Genomic DNA, 17,663 nt, shown 5'->3' with positions numbered 1-17,663 from the left:
ATAGTAATACCCCTTTGCCCAAAAACTGAAAACTGACCCTGAACCCTAAAAATACCCCTTTACCCCAAAACCCAAAACTGACCCTGAACCCTAAAAATACCCCTTTACCCAAAAACCCAAAACTGACCCTGAACCCTAAAAATAAAAACGATATTACTTCATTTACCTTAAAAACGATATTACTTCACTTACCTTAAAAATGATATTTTGGCTGTCTATATTCTGTCCTGTCGATATTTTCTCCAAACGATATTTTGGAGTCGATATTATGGCCAAACGATATTTTGGAGTCGATATTATGTCTGTGCACCCTGACAAGGTGAAGGCCAGTATCCAAAGCGAAGTAGCTAAGATGCTGGAGCTAGGAGTCATCGAACCTTCAAGTAGCCCTTGGTCTAGCCCAGTGGTGTTAGTTCCTAAAGCTGCCTCACCTGGCACCACACCAGAATTGAGATTCTGTGTGGACTACCGAGGACTAAATTCGGTAACCAGAACGGATGCTCATCCGATCCCTCGGGCGGATGAATTGATTGACCGGTTGGGAGCTGCCCAATATCTCAGAACCATTGACCTCACTGCAGGGCACTGGCAGATTCCCATGTCTAATGGAGCCAAGGAAAGGTCAGCCTTCTCCACACCTGATGGACACTACCAGTTTTGCGTCATGCCCTTTGATAGATAGATAGACCAAGAACGCTCCTGCCACTTTTCAGCGGCTGGTGAACACGATCCTCACCGGGATGGAGTCATTCTCTGCTGCTTACTTGGATGACATAGCTGTCTTCAGTAGCAGCTGGGAGGATCACTTGCAGCACTTGCAAGCCGTTCTCCAGACCCTGGAACGGGCTGGCTTGACGATCAAGGCCAGCAAATGTCAGATTGGACAGGGGTCGGTAGTGTACTTAGGACACTTGGTGGGCCGGGGAACGGTGCAGCCCCTTCAGGCGAAGATTGAGGCAATCATGGCCTGCAAACCCCCCAAGACCCAGACTGAGGTTCGAGCCTTCCTGGGCCTCACAGGTTACTACAGACGATTCGTGAAGGGGTATGGCACTATCGTGGCACCCCTTACAGAACTCACGGCCAAAAAGCAACCCAGGAGAGTCATTTGGACGGAGGCTTGCCAGCGAGCCTTCGACACTCTGAAACAAGAATTGTGTAAAGCTCCAGTCCTGAAGGCTCCAGATTTTTCAAAAGAGTTCATTGTCCAGACAGATGCATCCGACATTGGCATTGGGGCGGTGCTATCGCAACTCAATGAAGAGGGTCTGGATCAGCCCGTGGTCTTTCTGTCACGAAGACTGCTTCCCCGGGAACAGAGGTGGAGTACCATCGAGCGGGAAGACTTTGCGGTGGTCTGGGCACTGAAGAAGCTGCAACCATATTTGTTTGGTTCACACTTCCTTGTTCAGACAGACCACCGACCCCTTCGTTGGCTCATGCAAATGAAGGGGGAAAATCCCAAACTGTTGAGGTGGTCTATCTCCCTACAGGGAATGGACTTTCGGGTGGAACACCGGCCTGGAGTTCACCACGCCAATGCAGACGGTCTCTCCAGGTATTTCCGCCTTAGTGTTGAGGACTCCCAAGGGGTTGGGTAGCTCTCCCCACTTTCAGCTGGGGGGGACGCGTGTTAGACCCGTCTGCTTCTGAGAGTCCCCTCACCACTATGATTTCTTTTGTTCCCCTGTACCTCCAAAAATTTGTCGCTTTTTATTTGTCTACCAGGACTTTTTATGTGTTGTCTCATGGGGTTAGATGTTCCTTGACGCCCAGTTGCTCACAAGGTTTGGGGCACCTATTTACAAGGCTCCTGGCCCAAACCTGTTGCATTACAAACTGGGATTGTCAACCTGTATAGATGAACTTAAAATGGTGGACACCCTTTTTCCTCATGTGAAGTGACTCCCCTTGGAGCCTTCATGAACCCTGGCCTTTTGAGGTTTTGGCGCCCTTTGTTTGGCGCGCATTTCTGACAGGAATTCCTTTATTTTCCTCAGGTACACAAAATGGCTGCTCTAGAACCCCAGTACGGTGGCTGTGAGTGTCCTAAATACCCCTCAAGAGTGCCATGTCATTGTCACAGCCAGAGAAGGTTCTAGAACCTTCTGGCTCGTGCCAGTACCCCAGGGCACTGGCTATATAAGGCCCAGTCCCGGGCGGCCATTTTAGATTAGACTAGAGAAGAGGAGATTAAGAGATTCCAGACTTGACACCAGATTGACACCTCCCTGTTGACCCCTGAGGTGGCTGGTAGCGCAGGCAGTAGAGCAGCAAAGGGTTGCTGGCGTTGTGTTTGACTGGCGTTCCAGTCAGCTACGTGAGAAGTGATCTAGCGCCTACAGCGCCTGCCCAGCGAGTGCCTCATTGCCCCCAAAGACTGTGGCCCGATTCGTGTGCCTCTCCGTCCCCCCCGGTGGTGAACTGTGGTCGATTTATCGAGTCGCGAGGCGAGAGCAAGTCCGCCGCGACCGCGATCGTCAGCTGTGCCCCCTTCGCGACAGGTGCCTCTAGAGGGGATCTCGGACGTCTCCGAGCCCCACCAGCGTAGAGCGCTTCCTGCGCAGATTGAAGGTGAGGTGGTGCGCTGGGGCGGGGAAAGGCCGGCCTTCGTTGGGCAGGACAAGCGTCTTTGCCACTCCCCAGTGACCCGGGAGCTGTAGCTGTGGGCGGGAACCACCCTGAATGCGGAAGTCGGAGGGAGGTCCGTGGAGCCCCTGAGAGCCCGTCGCTAACGAGAGGAGTGCTGTGCCCGACTGAATCGTATCTTGATTGCAGCCGATGTGAGGTGGGCCCGTTTCCTCATAGTGAATGCAGCGTTGTGAAGGAACTGTGAACCAGCATTTACTTGACTGTGCGCGAAGGTTGTGTGACCTCTCCAGCAGCCCGTTCGTCAGCCTAATGACTTTGAACTGGTGCCGCCTGTGCTCAAGTGGTGCTAAAGCCCGTAGGCGTGCATAGACTTCACCGGCCAAGCAGAGATCCTATCCCGGTGACCGCCGAGTGCAAATGATGTATTTACTGTGCTTCCTTGCCTTCTAGATATACGCGCATACGCCTTGAGTGATTATTAAAGAGTCCCAAACCTTATTTTGTACTCAGAGAAGCCGTATACCTGGTCATTGAAAACAGCATAAACTGTAAGAGTTATCTTTCCCATTTGAAACGTATTGCAGATGTAATGATTCTAAAGTATTTAATTGGTGGCAGCGATACCAGAAGAAACATGTGGTTGTTTATTTAAATGAACCAATATTTATTCTGATATTTATTCTGATATTTAATGTGATATTTATTGTGATACTCATTCCTGAAGTTATTCTATTTATTAATACTATTACCAGCACTGTATGACCAAAAGAAATGTATATGTGCTTTCCCAGTCAACCCTATTTACAACAAAGAACTTTTATATAAAGGAATCGTATTTTTCTACAGCAGTTGTGTGGTGTCCTTCTTCTTGGCGTGGATGTACAAGGAGTTATTATTGGGTCTGAGCCGGCCTAACACTACAGCCTTCACTTGCCTTGTCACTTGAGCCAAGCTACCCCCTTTGTGCTGGGCTTGCCCATCACAGGTCCAACAGAATGTTAGTAATTTGTCCCTTAGTCATTATGCTCAAAGCCTTTGTCGCACAAAGGCACGCTTTACTTTAAAGATAGTCTCTTGTATTATCAGTCCATTACGTTTTCTAAGCCTCTCTCTACTGCAAGTTCCAAAAGTGCACAAAGCGAGAAAAGGTGGACGTTCCTTTTCGGCCGTAGCCACAAGGCTCTGAAACAAACTCCCCTTTGCACTGAGAAAAATACCAGTATAAAGTATATTCAAGTAAATGGTGAAAACCCATCTCTTTCAAGGATCATTATTCCACTCAGCAGTCCTGAACTCTAATTTACATGCCGGATCACCTCTTTCGAGACAGCTGCTGTGCGATACAAATTACATTTCTTTAATTCATTTATTTATTTATTCATTCATGCATTAACTTATTCATTTATTCAAGCTGTTACCTCCCTATGGGTACACCTATGAGCTTTCTGAAGTCATTGAACAATCATGTAGTAGTATTTAGGATATACGCTGTTCAGGCAAAACATATAAATCTGTATACAGTCAAACATAATATCCTGATTCAGTGTCCTCTTGTTAGCATTGCATGGTTCAAAATCAGTTAGGACTACAGTACTATCCCTCAACCTAACAAGGAAAGCAGTTTAGAAAGAGCTTCTTTAAAAATACCACTCTCTTGACTCATTGAACCACTCTGTAAATTTGCGAAGAACTGGATGCGAAAAGGTCTGTTTAGTACTCTTCTAGAATACCTGCGGAAAATGCGACTCCTCCCAGGAGCCACAGTTCCATCTTTCCCAGAACAACATATGTGTATGGTGTCAAGTACCTTCCAAAGGGGGTCACAGTCAGGTGGAAAAACCCACAAAGTGAAACAAACATCATTGGAAGTCTTGTAATTCTTTATTTAGGATGAAGGTTGATCTGGAGAAATAAGCAATGCACCAACTTCCTACTGATATGAGGAAGGAGAAAACAGCCATGGCATGCCATGAGCAGATAAAAAAAGTAAAATTCAACCTGCTTGAAGCAAAAATAAGAGGCAAACTCAGTAGCAAGGGAAAAGGATTGCCATGGAAATTAGGGAACAGAGTGTTCAGCATATTGGATTGGGAGACTCAGACATCCTCCAATGGACAGACCACCATCTTGCAAAGGTCTGTCTAGAAGTGTTCCGCCCCTTTCCAAAAGCTCATGGTGTTTGTTCTTCTATGAAAAAGACCAGGTTTAACACTCCGTTGCTGTCCTTCGCTGTCCATGCAGCTCAAGGAAAAACCCTCCGGTCACTGCAAACCCAGAAGGGCTGGAACTACACTGGCAGAGAGGGCACTTAGTACTGGTCTAAGTGTGGTGTCTGACGATATGGTGCTGGGGACCGCGTGAAAGGCTTCTCCGTACAAACCCGAGCGGTTTCAGTATAGCTCTTGCTGCTGTCCTGTGTAATGAACCTGATACATAAGTTCCATAAACTACAAATAGAGTAAAAAGCTGATCCTTCCAAGCTAACAGAGCATACCATGTCCAGTATGCAGAAATATATACTTCAAAACTTTTGACTGTCAAAACCTCAACAATACAGAACTATTGTTAACAAAATATTTGACAAACACTTAAATACAGTTACAAGTGTTTGCCACCAATTACCCTAGAAGTGGAGTTAGAACAGTAAATTAACTCATTCCTTAAATATGTAGGGAGTGAGTTAGGCTGGGCTCTTGAATTAATACAATTTAAAACTAGCATAGGGAGACATTCATGCAAGGTCAAAATTTTCGCAAATTATATTTTGGAGTCCGTCATTTAGGAAACAATATTCGTACAGTCTGTGTTTTTTTTTACTGTATATTGGAGATGGTACTTACTGTAAAGTGCAATTTTAGTTGCGGAACTCATGTACCTTCTGCTTTGGATAGTAAATGTGTGCGAGGGGGGATGCGAGGTGGAGTTGAGGAAGCTGGCCAGAGAGGGTGGTAAAAGGTAGGGAAGGATATGGCCTAGCCAGAGGGGAATAATTACATACTCCCTTTGTCACCAGCTGGTTTTTCCAGCCAGTAAAAACGGAGCCACTGTTCCTGCACTCAGGATCTTCATCATGAAATAAGGACACGGAATATGGAAATATAGCTAACCACGATATGCGAGTCCTAGTTCTCTTGGCTTGGTTCTGATACCAAGAAAAATCTCTCGATGTGATGGGGGGAAAACAGTACACAGATGAAGGCATAGGAAACAAGTAAACTTCCCAAATTTGCAAGGGCCGAAAATGTACAGCTTTGGAGATCTTCAGAAGCATAAAAGTGCATACCCCTTGAATATGAGTGGTTTGCTTACAGTCAGAGCCACAGGAATTATGTGGCAGGGGAGGAGCAAATTATGAGTGCCCCTTCCTGCAGAAAAACAATCATGCATGAAGCACAGCACCCTTGTACCATGGTGCAAGAGTGCCTGCGTTAGAGCTAGGTAGCCCATTGTGCACCAGCGGATGTATGACATTACAACACACACTTTTACAATGCACACCTTTACAACACATTTTTTACAACGCAGCATCCATTACAACGCATTCCATTACAACGCATGCCATTACAACGAAATTTTAAAAACTACATTTACAACGCATTCCATTACAACGCATAATACCTTTACAACGCATACCATTACAAAGCATTACATTTCATTGCATGTTTGGTAAGTATTGGATAGTGTAGGGGTAAAATTTACTATTCTAACTCCAGGGGGTGCAATAGTAGGGTAAGTGTTGGATAGTGTAGGGGTAAAAATTACTATTCTAACTCCAATAGATGTTGCGTTGTAAAAGTTTTGTTGTAATGGTAGTGCGCTGCAAAAGTTGCGTTGTAAAGGTTGTTTCCCGCACCAGCACATGAGACAGTAATGAGGCGTATTCCATTAAATGCTGCACATTCCTGCCATTTCACAAGGTGACCTGCTGCGCTACACTGCATCACAAAGCTCATAAATGTATTAGATTGCAAATTAGGACCAAATTTAAAGTCTGCAGAAAATCCATGTTCTTATGCGAGGATCTTGAAAAGACTCCAGAGGACTGGAAGGCTACAACAGATTAATTGCACAATAAAGCTGCATGTTAGTGTAAATTAGATCACACTTTTCATTAACCACGCTGTCTGATGAACTCTGATAGACCCTATCTGCAGCCAAGAAAGGAGCAAAATGCGATCCAGTGAATCGGAAAAAGCAGGCTGCATCCTTATCTTAGTACAGGAGGCTGGTCTGAAGCAGTTGCTATAGATACATTCTCCTTCAGTGCTCTCACAAACATGTCATACTGGCAACAACATTTGCAATTAGGCTGATAAGAAGAGACAGTCTCTTTAAGGCTCACAGGCACTGCATTCCTAGCTGATGCACAACACACAGAGTATTGTGCTCCTATCAAAGTAAATGGACCCATTTACATTCCTTGACATTGGATAGGACGCCTGGTCCTGGGCGGGACATTTCCACAGATGCTGGATACCAAAAGGAAGCAAATAGCCGAGCTCCACGCGCAGTTATTGATGCTAAACTAAGGGCAGACCTCTTTGCAGATTCAATCATTACCGTCCTGCCCTTGAACTGCACAAGAACCCTCAAGGCTGGAACAAGGCTGGAGTCGCCGATTGCCTTTCACCGCAAAGATTTGCTTCCGCCTTGCTTGCCAATTTCCTGAACATGAATTTTTCTGCCCTTACCAAGGGCCTTCCTCTGATAAAAAGACCTCGGAGCCCAGATCCTGAACTCAAATACAAAGGAAAAATGATCAATGAAACTGACCTGGAGCCCTACTTCCTGCAAGCTTTCAGAGGTATGTCTCTGTGCAGGCGTCCATGTTCATAAGTCTTTTTTTCTGTGCACTTACCGGCATTGACAGTATCCTAGCTTTTGCTAACACGCATATTTGTTTAGTTGTGCGAGCAAAATATGTATTTATTTTAATTGATACTCTGTTTCAAGCCTTTTCGAAGCACAGGCCTCGCCAAGGTGGCACTTTTCAGAAGATTCTTATTTAATTATTTAGAAGTTTACATGTTAAATGAATAGCAATATATTATAAAAATGTGCAAGTGGGGCAGGGAGATTAAAAACAAAATACAACAAAGTAAGCGGTAACATTGGAAGTCACATTTTAACATTTAGATCTGTAGTTTCAATATTCATGTTTCTTGGACCTTCTGATGGGCACCTTCAGAGGTATATCTAGTCGTGAGTGTCACCCAGGATGAAGCAGCATTATTTAATGCATTTGGGGGGAGATTTATGAAGGCCTTGCGCCGCCGGTGCGTCACTTTTTCCCATGTTAAAAATGATGCACCGGCGGCGCAAGGCCTTCATAAATCTGCCCCTTGGGATATACCATATGTCAAGAGTGCTCGAGAGATCATGGGCAGGCAAACCCTGACTACTAAATCTCTGATCTAGACTTAAGAACACGTAAATGAAGGTTTTGAAACATAATTTTAAAGTGTTTTTTGACGCTGCAATCACTTTTTCAAGTCTAGAAATCCATAGGAAGGGTGTGACATGTTTACTTTTCCTCGCTTCTGCAGTCAAGGACATTATTTTCATGTTTGCCATTCTTTACATTAATATAAACATGGGCTTGTAAATACACTGTCTTCTATAAAGGTAGAACATGCTATTACAGATAATTTGTACATCAATCTATTAATTGACACAGTACAGGGAAGTGACCAAAAATGCTTGACACGCCCCTAACATTTCATAGACCTGAAGTGGAATAGAAGACTCCAGGTGAAGACATACATTTCCGGAGAAGACAAACAATATAATATTTGTAACATTTTATGAATGTTCCAACCCTCCAACACATAGTGGTATTGCTAGGTGACACAAGCATACTCAGGAAATGCTATGAAATGTGTAACTTTGGCTGCCATATATGCTAGGGGTTGTAAGAATGGTTTGGCATAAACCTGCTCATCCTGCTGTGATTTATGATCTCTTTCATGAACTGAGCCTTTAAAGTGTATGTATTTCTGTTTTGATTGCTGCAGATTAGAATAAAAGTTGTGTCTCATCAGCATAGGTGTGCAATCCTATGCTCAGCTCCTCAGACAGGCAGGCAAAGGCTTCTTTTTAACATTGGCAAGAGAGACAAGCGGTGAGCCTTTTAGCACAGTACATTTAGACACAAAGGGCCCGATTGACAAAGGTAAACTTACACTTTTGAGTGAGTTCACTACTTTTCAGTATGTACAAAAGTAAACTTAGATCAAAGTTTAACTTTACTACTTTTGGGTATTCACATAGATAAACTTAGACCAAAAGCCTAACTTTACTACATTTCGGTATTCACAAAGGTAAACTTAGACCAAAAGTCAAACTTTACTAGTAGTAACTTACCTTTGTGAATACCAAAGAGAAGAAAACTTACACAAAAGTGTAAGTTTATCTTTGTGAATCAGGCCCAAAATTAGGTGCATTGTTTTTTCCCTGATAGGCATGTGAAGGACGGTTGGAACCAACTGTGGCCTGTGCAACACTTTTACTGTTTCCAAATGTCTTTCTGGTCCTATAATCACTCGTGTTGAATGCAGGGGACTTGCAGCGGACTGCTTTACCAAAAGTGAGCCTTTTCCATTAGCTCCCACTTTCAACAGCTGTCTCTAGCATCTAACAGGGCTCTCCTTCTACCCCTTCCAGGCATGAAAGACCACTGTCTGTGGCCCAGTAGAGTGACTGTATATATCAAGATGTTTGTCCAGTTGGGTGGTTTCTAAATTCCAAGTAAATGTTTAAGAAATTGAGTCTCTTAACTAGAGTGACATCTTGAAGAGCAACTGGTATCTAAAGTAGGCTTCTTGAAGAGTGGTGAGATACAAGCATGGGTCTGCCAGAGTAGCATAATGTTTTGTGTATTGTTTGAATGAGAAAGAGCCTGTGTACTATTATTTCAGCGGGTTAGACAGGGGTCATATCTGCACTGAGTTAGGTTCTCACTCTTTATGACATTTACTATTTGTGCTTTTGTGAATAGCGCCTTGTTAAGCGCTTGAGGAGCACTTTAATTCTTGCATCTTGCAGTACTTTTCTGGCCTGTCCTAATCCATAAAGATAATCATTATCAGATGTTACCTTGCTTAAAAATTATTTATTGTTTAAAAATAAGTACCTTTGAATAATTTAAGGGGGTTTCAGCTGTACCGGGAGAAAAGCGGATTCTGTTCCAAATTTAAGGAGATGATGTTTGTCGTGATAAGTCAATTTCCAATTGGTTTCTGTGCTGGGCACATCTGAAGGTGGGTGATACTCCCTCCACAGGTAAACAATTTCTTCTTGGTTAAGGTGCATTGCCCTGCGCACCGTGCTAAGATTCTTCAAACATATGCCTTATATATCAGATACCAGTGTTGAGAAGCACAGTTATCCTTGCTCTTCCATCTCCAGGTAGGCTTCTGCATCATGTAAAAACTGTGGACTGTGAATACATTTCTTCAAGGGCCTGAGTGAATTATTAGTGGCAGCATGGTTGCCTGGTCCATCAACAGAAATTGGTTTCTCAGAGTACTGAGTTTACAAAGCCAACTCCAGAACAGTCTTAACTTGGACTATAGGTGATCTGTAAGACGGGGACCTGGAGGGTCGGCCGAGCACAGTGATCGCACAGACAGGTAACTTCCCCCCCACAGACGGACACCACACAAAGTTCAGGGTAACACCTTTTATAGGCACTTCTGGGAGTAGAGTGGTACGATACAAGGCAATCAGGACACGATGATCCTCTCAATTCTAGTCTCTAGTAGGGGAAGGGGGTAGCGGGACAGTCTGGGTACCCACGGGTACGGGGGTGTAACGGGGATGGCTCACAATCCTCGAGCTCGGTGTTCGGAGGGGTCAGACCGCGGCAGCGCCGGCAGGTCCCGAAGAGGTCGTAGGTGGCAACGGGCCGCGGCAGCGCCAGCAGGTCCCAACGAGGATGAAGGTTACAACGGGCCGCGGCAGCGCCAGTAGGTCCCACGAGAATGCAGGTTGCAACGGACCGCGGCAGCGCCAGCAGGTCCCACGAGGATGAAGGTTACAACGGGCCGCGGCAGCGCCAGCAGGTCCCACGAGGATGAAGGTTACAACGGGCCGCGGCAGCGCCAGCAGGTCCCAACGAGGATGAAGGTTGCAGAGGGCCGCGGCAGCGCCAGCAGGTCCCACGAGGATGAAGGTTGCAGAGGGCCGCGGCAGCGCCAGCAGGTCCCACGAGGATGAAGGTTGCAGAGGGCCGCGGCAGCGCCAGCAGGCAGGACAATAGTTCACAAGGCAGGGCTGTGGCAGCGCCAGCAGTCCGTCAAGGATGAGTTCGTCGCGGTGTCTCTCGACTCCAGGATACAACTGCCTTCCTGTCCTGGGGCTGCCTCAGTTATAGGTCTGGCGCCCTTTGATGTCCGGACCCTCGCTCTTGGAGGTCGGGAGGTCTGGGATGAGGGAGTCCAGACACCCAGCAGGGGGGTGGAGCCAGCGCCCGAGGAGGCTGGGGGTGCTCGGCACCTGGCGGGGGAGAGCCATCGACACTTCGTACTCCCATTGACCTGCCAAGTGGGCCGTTCACCTCCTGGGTGGAGGGTGGTGCCGGGATGTCGGGGCCTGGCCAGGCCCAGGGTTGGGGTCGGGCTGAGGCCGCACGGCCGCGTGGTGCCGTGTCCAAGATGGCGGCTGGGCCGGGCAATGGTGCTGACGGTGGCCCGGGCCCTGTCCTGCGGGGAGGGAGCGAGCCCTTCATGTGGCCTGTCCAACATGCGTCCCCCCCAGCTGAAGGCGGGGAGAGTCACCCATCTTCTTGGGGACTTTCCTCGTCGAGGCGGAAAAAGCGGGACAGGCCATCCGCGTTGGCGTGGTCTTGGCCGGGTCGATGTTCCACAGTGAAGTCCATCCCCTGCAGGGAGATGGACCAACGTAGTAGTTTCGGATTTTCCCCCCGCATCTGCATGAGCCATTGCAGGGGTCGATGATCGGTCTGGACCCGGAAGTGGGTGCCGAAGAGATAAGGCCGGAGCTTTTTGAGGGCCCACACCACGGCGAAGGCCTCCCTCTCGATGGTGCTCCAGCGTCGTTCTCGGGCCAGGAGTCGTCTGCTGATGAAAGCCACTGGCTGGTCAAGTCCTTCGGGGTTCAGCTGGGAAAGGACTGCCCCAACGCCATGGTCGGAGGCATCTGTTTGGACGATAAATTCCCGGCTGTAGTCGGGGGCCTGGAGCACCGGGGCGGAGCACATGGCGGCCTTCAGCTTCTCGAAGGCCGCTTGACAGTCTGGGGTCCAGTTGACCTTCTTTGGTTGGTTTTTGGAGGTGAGTTCCGTGAGGGGCCCTACGATGCTGCCATAGTCCCTCACGAACCGCCGGTAGTAGCCTGTAAGTCCCAAGAAGGCGCGGACCTCGGTCTGGGTGATGGGGGACTGCCACGACTGGATGGCAGCGATCTTGAGTTGCAGAGGGGCCACCAGACCGCTTCCCACCTGGTGCCCGAGATAGGTCACGGACCCCTGGCCAATTTGGCATTTGCTGGCCTTGATCGTGAGGCCAGCTCGTTGGAGGGCCTGTAGCACCTCTCGGAGGTGGTGGCGGTGGTCGGACCAGTGGTGGCTGTACACAGCGATATCGTCCAGGTAGGCGGCGCTGAATCCTTCGAGTCCTGCCAGGACCTGGTTTACTAGCCGCTGAAATGTTGCTGGCGCATTCTTCATGCCGAATGGCATGACCTTGAAGTGATAGTGGCCATCAGGGGTAGAGAATGCCGATCGTTCTTGGGCCCGGGGTGTGAGACCGATCTGCCAGTAGCCCGCTGTCAGGTCGAAGATGCTGAGGTAGCGGGCAGCTCCCATGCGGTCGATTAGTTCATCTGCTCGGGGGATGGGGTGTGCGTCTGTTCTGGTGACCGCATTCAAGCCCCGGTAGTCGACGCAGAACCGGAGCTCCGGCGTGGCGCCGGGGGCGGCCGCTTTGGGGACCAGTACCACTGGGCTGGCCCAGGGGCTGTCTGAGGGCTCGATGATCCCGAGTGTGAGCATCTTGGCCACCTCCTCTTGGATGCAGGCCCGTACCCGATCTGGTACGCGGTAGGCCCGATGGCGGATAGGGGGACTGTCTCCAGTGTCCACGTCGTGTAAGCACCAGGGGGTGACCCCTGGGGTGAGGGAGAACAGGGTGGAGAACTGGAGCAGGAGGACTCGGCAGTCTTGGCGCTGTTCCAGGGTGAGGGCCTCCGAGAGTCGGACCCCGTCCACGGAGCCGTCCTTCTCCCGTGACCGTAGGAGGTCAGGAAGGGGTTCGGAGTCCTCCTCGGTTCCATTGTCGGTTGCCATCAGGAGACTGAGTTCGGAGCGTACAAAGTGGGGTTTCAGTCTATTAGCGTGGAGGACCCGGAGAGGGTTTCGGGAAGATTCCATATCGATGAGATAGGTGACAGGGCTCTTGCGCTCGATTACTTTGAAGGGCCCCGTCCATTTGTCTTGCAGGGCGCATGGTTCGGTGGGAGACATTACCCACACTTGTTGGTCGGGTTCAAATTCGATGGAGGATGCATTTTGATCGTACCACCTTTTCATGTCCTCCTGACTGGCCTCCAGGTTTGCTTTTGCCATCTCTCTGAACCTTCTGGTCTGGTTGCGGAGGGTTAGGAGGTACTTGAAAACATCTGGAGGGTTCTTTAGAGGGGGCATTTCCCAGCCTTCTTTGACTAGGCTGAGCGGGCCTCGCACCGGGTGTCCATACAAGAGTTCGAAAGGGCTGAAGCCGAGGGACTTCTGGGGGACTTCTCGGTAGGCAAAGAGAAGGCACGGTAGTAGCACATCCCACTGGCGACGGAGGGGCTCTTCCAACCCCCCAATCATCCCTTTGAGCGTGCGGTTGAACCGCTCAACCAGTCCGTTCCCTTGAGGGTGATAGGGGGTCGTGAATCGGTAGGTGACCCCACACTGTTGCCAGAGGGACTTCATGTATTTTGAGATAAAGTTCGTACCCCTGTCGCTGACGACTTCCCGGGGGAAGCCCACTCGAGAGAAGATCCCCATCAAGGCTCGACCCACTACTGGGGCTGTTATCGTACGAAGGGGAACCGCCTCAGGATAGCGGGTAGCGTGATCCACCAGGACCAGGATGAAGCGATGTCCCTGTGCTGTTCGGGGGTCCAGGGGCCCCACAATGTCTATTCCCACCCTTTCGAACGGGGTGGTCACCACGGGGAACGGTTGTAGGGGTGCCTTGAGTTTGTGGCCGCTCTTCCCACTGGCCTGGCAGGTCGGGCAGGACCGGCAATGGTTGGCTACGTCATTCCTCATTTTGGGCCAGAAAAAGTGAGTCACCAGGCGGTGGTAGGTCTTGTCTTGGCCCAGGTGCCCGGCCAGGGGGACATCATGGGCTAGGTTCAACAGGAAGTCTCTGAAGTGGAGGGGCACCACCAGCACTCGCCCGGCCCCCAGTTCTGCGATTTTCTGTTCGCTGTACAAGAGATCATTGTCCCAATAAACCCAGTGGGCCCCGGTGGTGTCTCCTTGGCTCTGGGCGAGCGCTTGCTGTCGCAATCCCTCGAGGGAGGGGCAGGTCTTTTGCTCCTGCCGGAATTGTTCCTGGGTGGGCCCCCCTTCTTGACGCCACTGAGCCAGGTCGGGAAGCTCGGGGGGCTGTGTGGACCCCTCTGGGGTGGGGTCCGGGTGGTCGGTCTGGAGGAAGTCTTCTTCTGGAGTGATCGAGGGCGGAGGTGCTGCCCATTCCGGTTCTTCTGGTCTAGGGATGGTGCGGGTGGCCATGGACCGGGTGGTTACGCACGCCCAGTCCGGGAGACCCAACATCCCCAGATGCTCTCTTCTTTCCACAGCGGCCCACGGGGAGCTCTCGAGATCGTTCCCCAGGAGGCAGTCTACGGGGGCATCGTCACGGACAGTTACTTTCAGCATGCCGGACACTCCTCCCCATTCGAAGGGGACGCAGGCCATCCGACACAGGCTCTCCGAGTTATCTGCCGATCGGACGGGGCAAAGTACGTTTGGTAGGATTTGTTCTGGGGTCACCAGGTGACAGCGGACGGCCGTCACACTGGCCCCGGTGTCACGCAGGGCCTCGGCCTTGCGCCCATTGATGCTCACCCATTGGCTGTACTTCCGAGTGTTGGCGGGCAGGGGAGTCCGCGGGACCATGTCTCTTCCTCCTAGGCATGCCAGGGTCATGGCGGCGGGTTCCCACTCGAACTGCTCCGACTCATAGGTCTCCGTGTCTTCGGAGACTTGTTCTTCTCCCAGGGCGGCGGCCGCCATCTGGCGGGGCCCGGGGGCCTGGTTCTTCGGGCAGGTCGAGTCACTGGCATAGTGGCCGACTCGCTGGCATCGATGACACGTCACGTTAGCTCGGAACCCCGGGCGCATCGGGGGGTTTCCCCGGCCTGCTGGGGCCGGGGTGGCGTTAGTGGGTGCGGCCGGGGCGGCGTCTCTGCCCCGGCCCGGGCCTCCTCCTCCTCCTCGGGGACGATGGTGACCTTGGTTGGTTCTGTTCTGCTCATTCGGCCCACTCCGGGCCACTCGGGTGCTCTCCCACCGGTCAGCCTCGGTGGCGAGCTGCCGGGGTTCAGTCAATTTACTGTCGAGGAGGTGCTGCCTGAGCTCGACAAAGCAGTTGTTGGAGAGGTGCTCCCACACAATGAGATTGAAGAGTTGTTCGTAAGTGGTTACGTTGTTACCCTTGATCCACCCCTCGAAGGCTCGGCTGAAATAGTTCACGTATTCCAACCACGTCGTACCTGGGATCCTGGTGCAGTTGCGGAACCTCTGGCGGTACATTTCGGGTGTAAGTCCATATCGACTGAGGAGGGCGGCCTTCATGTGGTCATAGGACGTCATTTGGTGGTCCGGAAGCTGCAGCAGGGCATCACGACCCTCGTTGACGAATCTCCCCCATAGACCGGCTCCCCAGTCACTTCGAGCGACCCGGTGGGCGGTCATGGCAATCTCATAGGCCTTGAACCACTGCTGTATGTCGTCGTTCCGGTGATATTCTCGGACCACATCCTTGGGGATGTGGACCTTCTGCTCGGTAGGACCCGGGGAGTGCGGTTGCTCGGGCACCCCTAGGTTTTTGTTCAGTTTGCGCATTTCGATCTCCGCTAGTTTGCACTCGTGCTCGTATGCCAGTCTTTTTTCTTCGAGGTCTCTCTGTCTCTGTTTTTCCTCTCGCTCTTCTCTGAGCCGTAAGTGTTCTAAGTTTATTTTTTGTTCCGCCAGTTTCAATTCTCCGTCTAATCTGAGTCGTGCCAAGTCTAACTCGTGTAATCTATTTTTTTTCCGCTCTTGGATCTCTTCATGGGAGGGGCCTTTTCTCCGTTCCTCCGTCCGGGTGGTGTTGACTTCCGGGGCTGCGGGGTCCCGGGGGGTTGCGGTATTTGTCTCTGTCCAGGCCTCTAGGGCGTTTTTGAAGTCTTCTTTTGTGCTTAGCCCGGTGGTAGCAATGCCTAAGTCCATGCAAAATTGTTTGAGCTCTCGGTGGTTGTATTCTTCCAGCTTTTCCATCTGGAACTTCTCCGCCGATCCGCTCTCTTTGGTCGTCATTGTGGTTTTAGTCGTAGGGTGAGTTACTGTCTGTACGGTACGCGTTGGTTCGGATCGCGCCGCTAGCCACCAATGTTAGACGGGGACCTGGAGGGTCGGCCGAGCACAGTGATCGCACAGACAGGTAACTTCCCCCCCACAGACGGACACCACACAAAGTTCAGGGTAACACCTTTTATAGGCCCTTCTGGGAGTAGAGTGGTACGATACAAGGCAATCAGGACACGATGATCCTCTCAATTCTAGTCTCTAGTAGGGGAAGGGGGTAGCGGGACAGTCTGGGTACCCACGGGTACGGGGGTGTAACGGGGATGGCTCACAATCCTCGAGCTCGGTGTTCGGAGGGGTCAGACCGCGGCAGCGCCGGCAGGTCCCGAAGAGGTCGTAGGTGGCAACGGGCCGCGGCAGCGCCAGCAGGTCCCAACGAGGATGAAGGTTACAACGGGCCGCGGCAGCGCCAGCAGGTCCCACGAGAATGCAGGTTGCAACGGACCGCGGCAGCGCCAGCAGGTCCCACGAGGATGAAGGTTACAACGGGCCGCGGCAGCGCCAGCAGGTCCCACGAGGATGAAGGTTACAACGGGCCGCGGCAGCGCCAGCAGGTCCCAACGAGGATGAAGGTTGCAGAGGGCCGCGGCAGCGCCAGCAGGTCCCACGAGGATGAAGGTTGCAGAGGGCCGCGGCAGCGCCAGCAGGTCCCACGAGGATGAAGGTTGCAGAGGGCCGCGGCAGCGCCAGCAGGCAGGACAATAGTTCACAAGGCAGGGCTGTGGCAGCGCCAGCAGTCCGTCAAGGATGAGTTCGTCGCGGTGTCTCTCGACTCCAGGATACAACTGCCTTCCTGTCCTGGGGCTGCCTCAGTTATAGGTCTGGCGCCCTTTGATGTCCGGACCCTCGCTCTTGGAGGTCGGGAGGTCTGGGATGAGGGAGTCCAGACACCCAACAGGGGGGTGGAGCCAGCGCCCGAGGAGGCTGGGGGTGCTCGGCACCTGGCGGGGGAGAGCCATCGACACTTCGTACTCCCATTGACCTGCCAAGTGGGCCGTTCACCTCCTGGGTGGAGGGTGGTGCCGGGATGTCGGGGCCTGGCCAGGCCCAGGGTTGGGGTCGGGCTGAGGCCGCACGGCCGCGTGGTGCCGTGTCCAAGATGGCGGCTGGGCCGGGCAATGGTGCTGACGGTGGCCCGGGCCCTGTCCTGCGGGGAGGGAGCGAGCCCTTCATGTGGCCTGTCCAACATGATCGTTATAACATCTCCACATTAGTAATGGCCGCAGCTCAGCTCCAGTTGACATCATTTGGCTTGGCAGACTTTACCTTTAAAAAACCTATGTTAAGGTTGTGCAAACAGGACCATATGGGTACTCTTGTAGTCTCTCATTCTGGATACATGAAATGATACATTTTGCTGTTGATCTTTAACTGATTAAATTTGCATCAATTTTCTGTAATCTCAGATAGATGTATCAAACATATGGCATAAAATGTGAGAGTGATGGCCCTTGTGTTATTATAAGTGTTGTTGTTATAGTTCAAC

The 17,663-nt window shown here is 51.0% G+C and overlaps 1 protein-coding gene across 2 annotated transcripts in view; it reads left to right on the top strand.

The window, feature by feature from the left end:
• The first annotated feature begins 7,075 nt into the window (after nt 1-7,075).
• Nucleotides 7,076-17,663, top strand: part of CACNA1D (calcium voltage-gated channel subunit alpha1 D) — a 1,365,963-nt gene continuing 1,355,375 nt past the window's right edge. For both annotated transcript variants that reach the window (XM_078661595.1, XM_078661596.1), the window contains exon 1: nt 7,076-7,396. In XM_078661595.1, the coding sequence (XP_078517721.1) occupies nt 7,264-7,396 (133 nt within the window). In that variant the 5' untranslated portion in view covers nt 7,076-7,263. The remainder of the gene's footprint in view (nt 7,397-17,663) is intronic.

The sequence above is a fragment of the Lissotriton helveticus genome, chromosome 9 (genome assembly GCF_964261635.1).
Source record: "Lissotriton helveticus chromosome 9, aLisHel1.1, whole genome shotgun sequence".
NCBI classification, from domain to species: Eukaryota; Metazoa; Chordata; class Amphibia; order Caudata; family Salamandridae; genus Lissotriton; species Lissotriton helveticus.
This window is presented reverse-complemented; position numbering and strand designations above follow the sequence as displayed.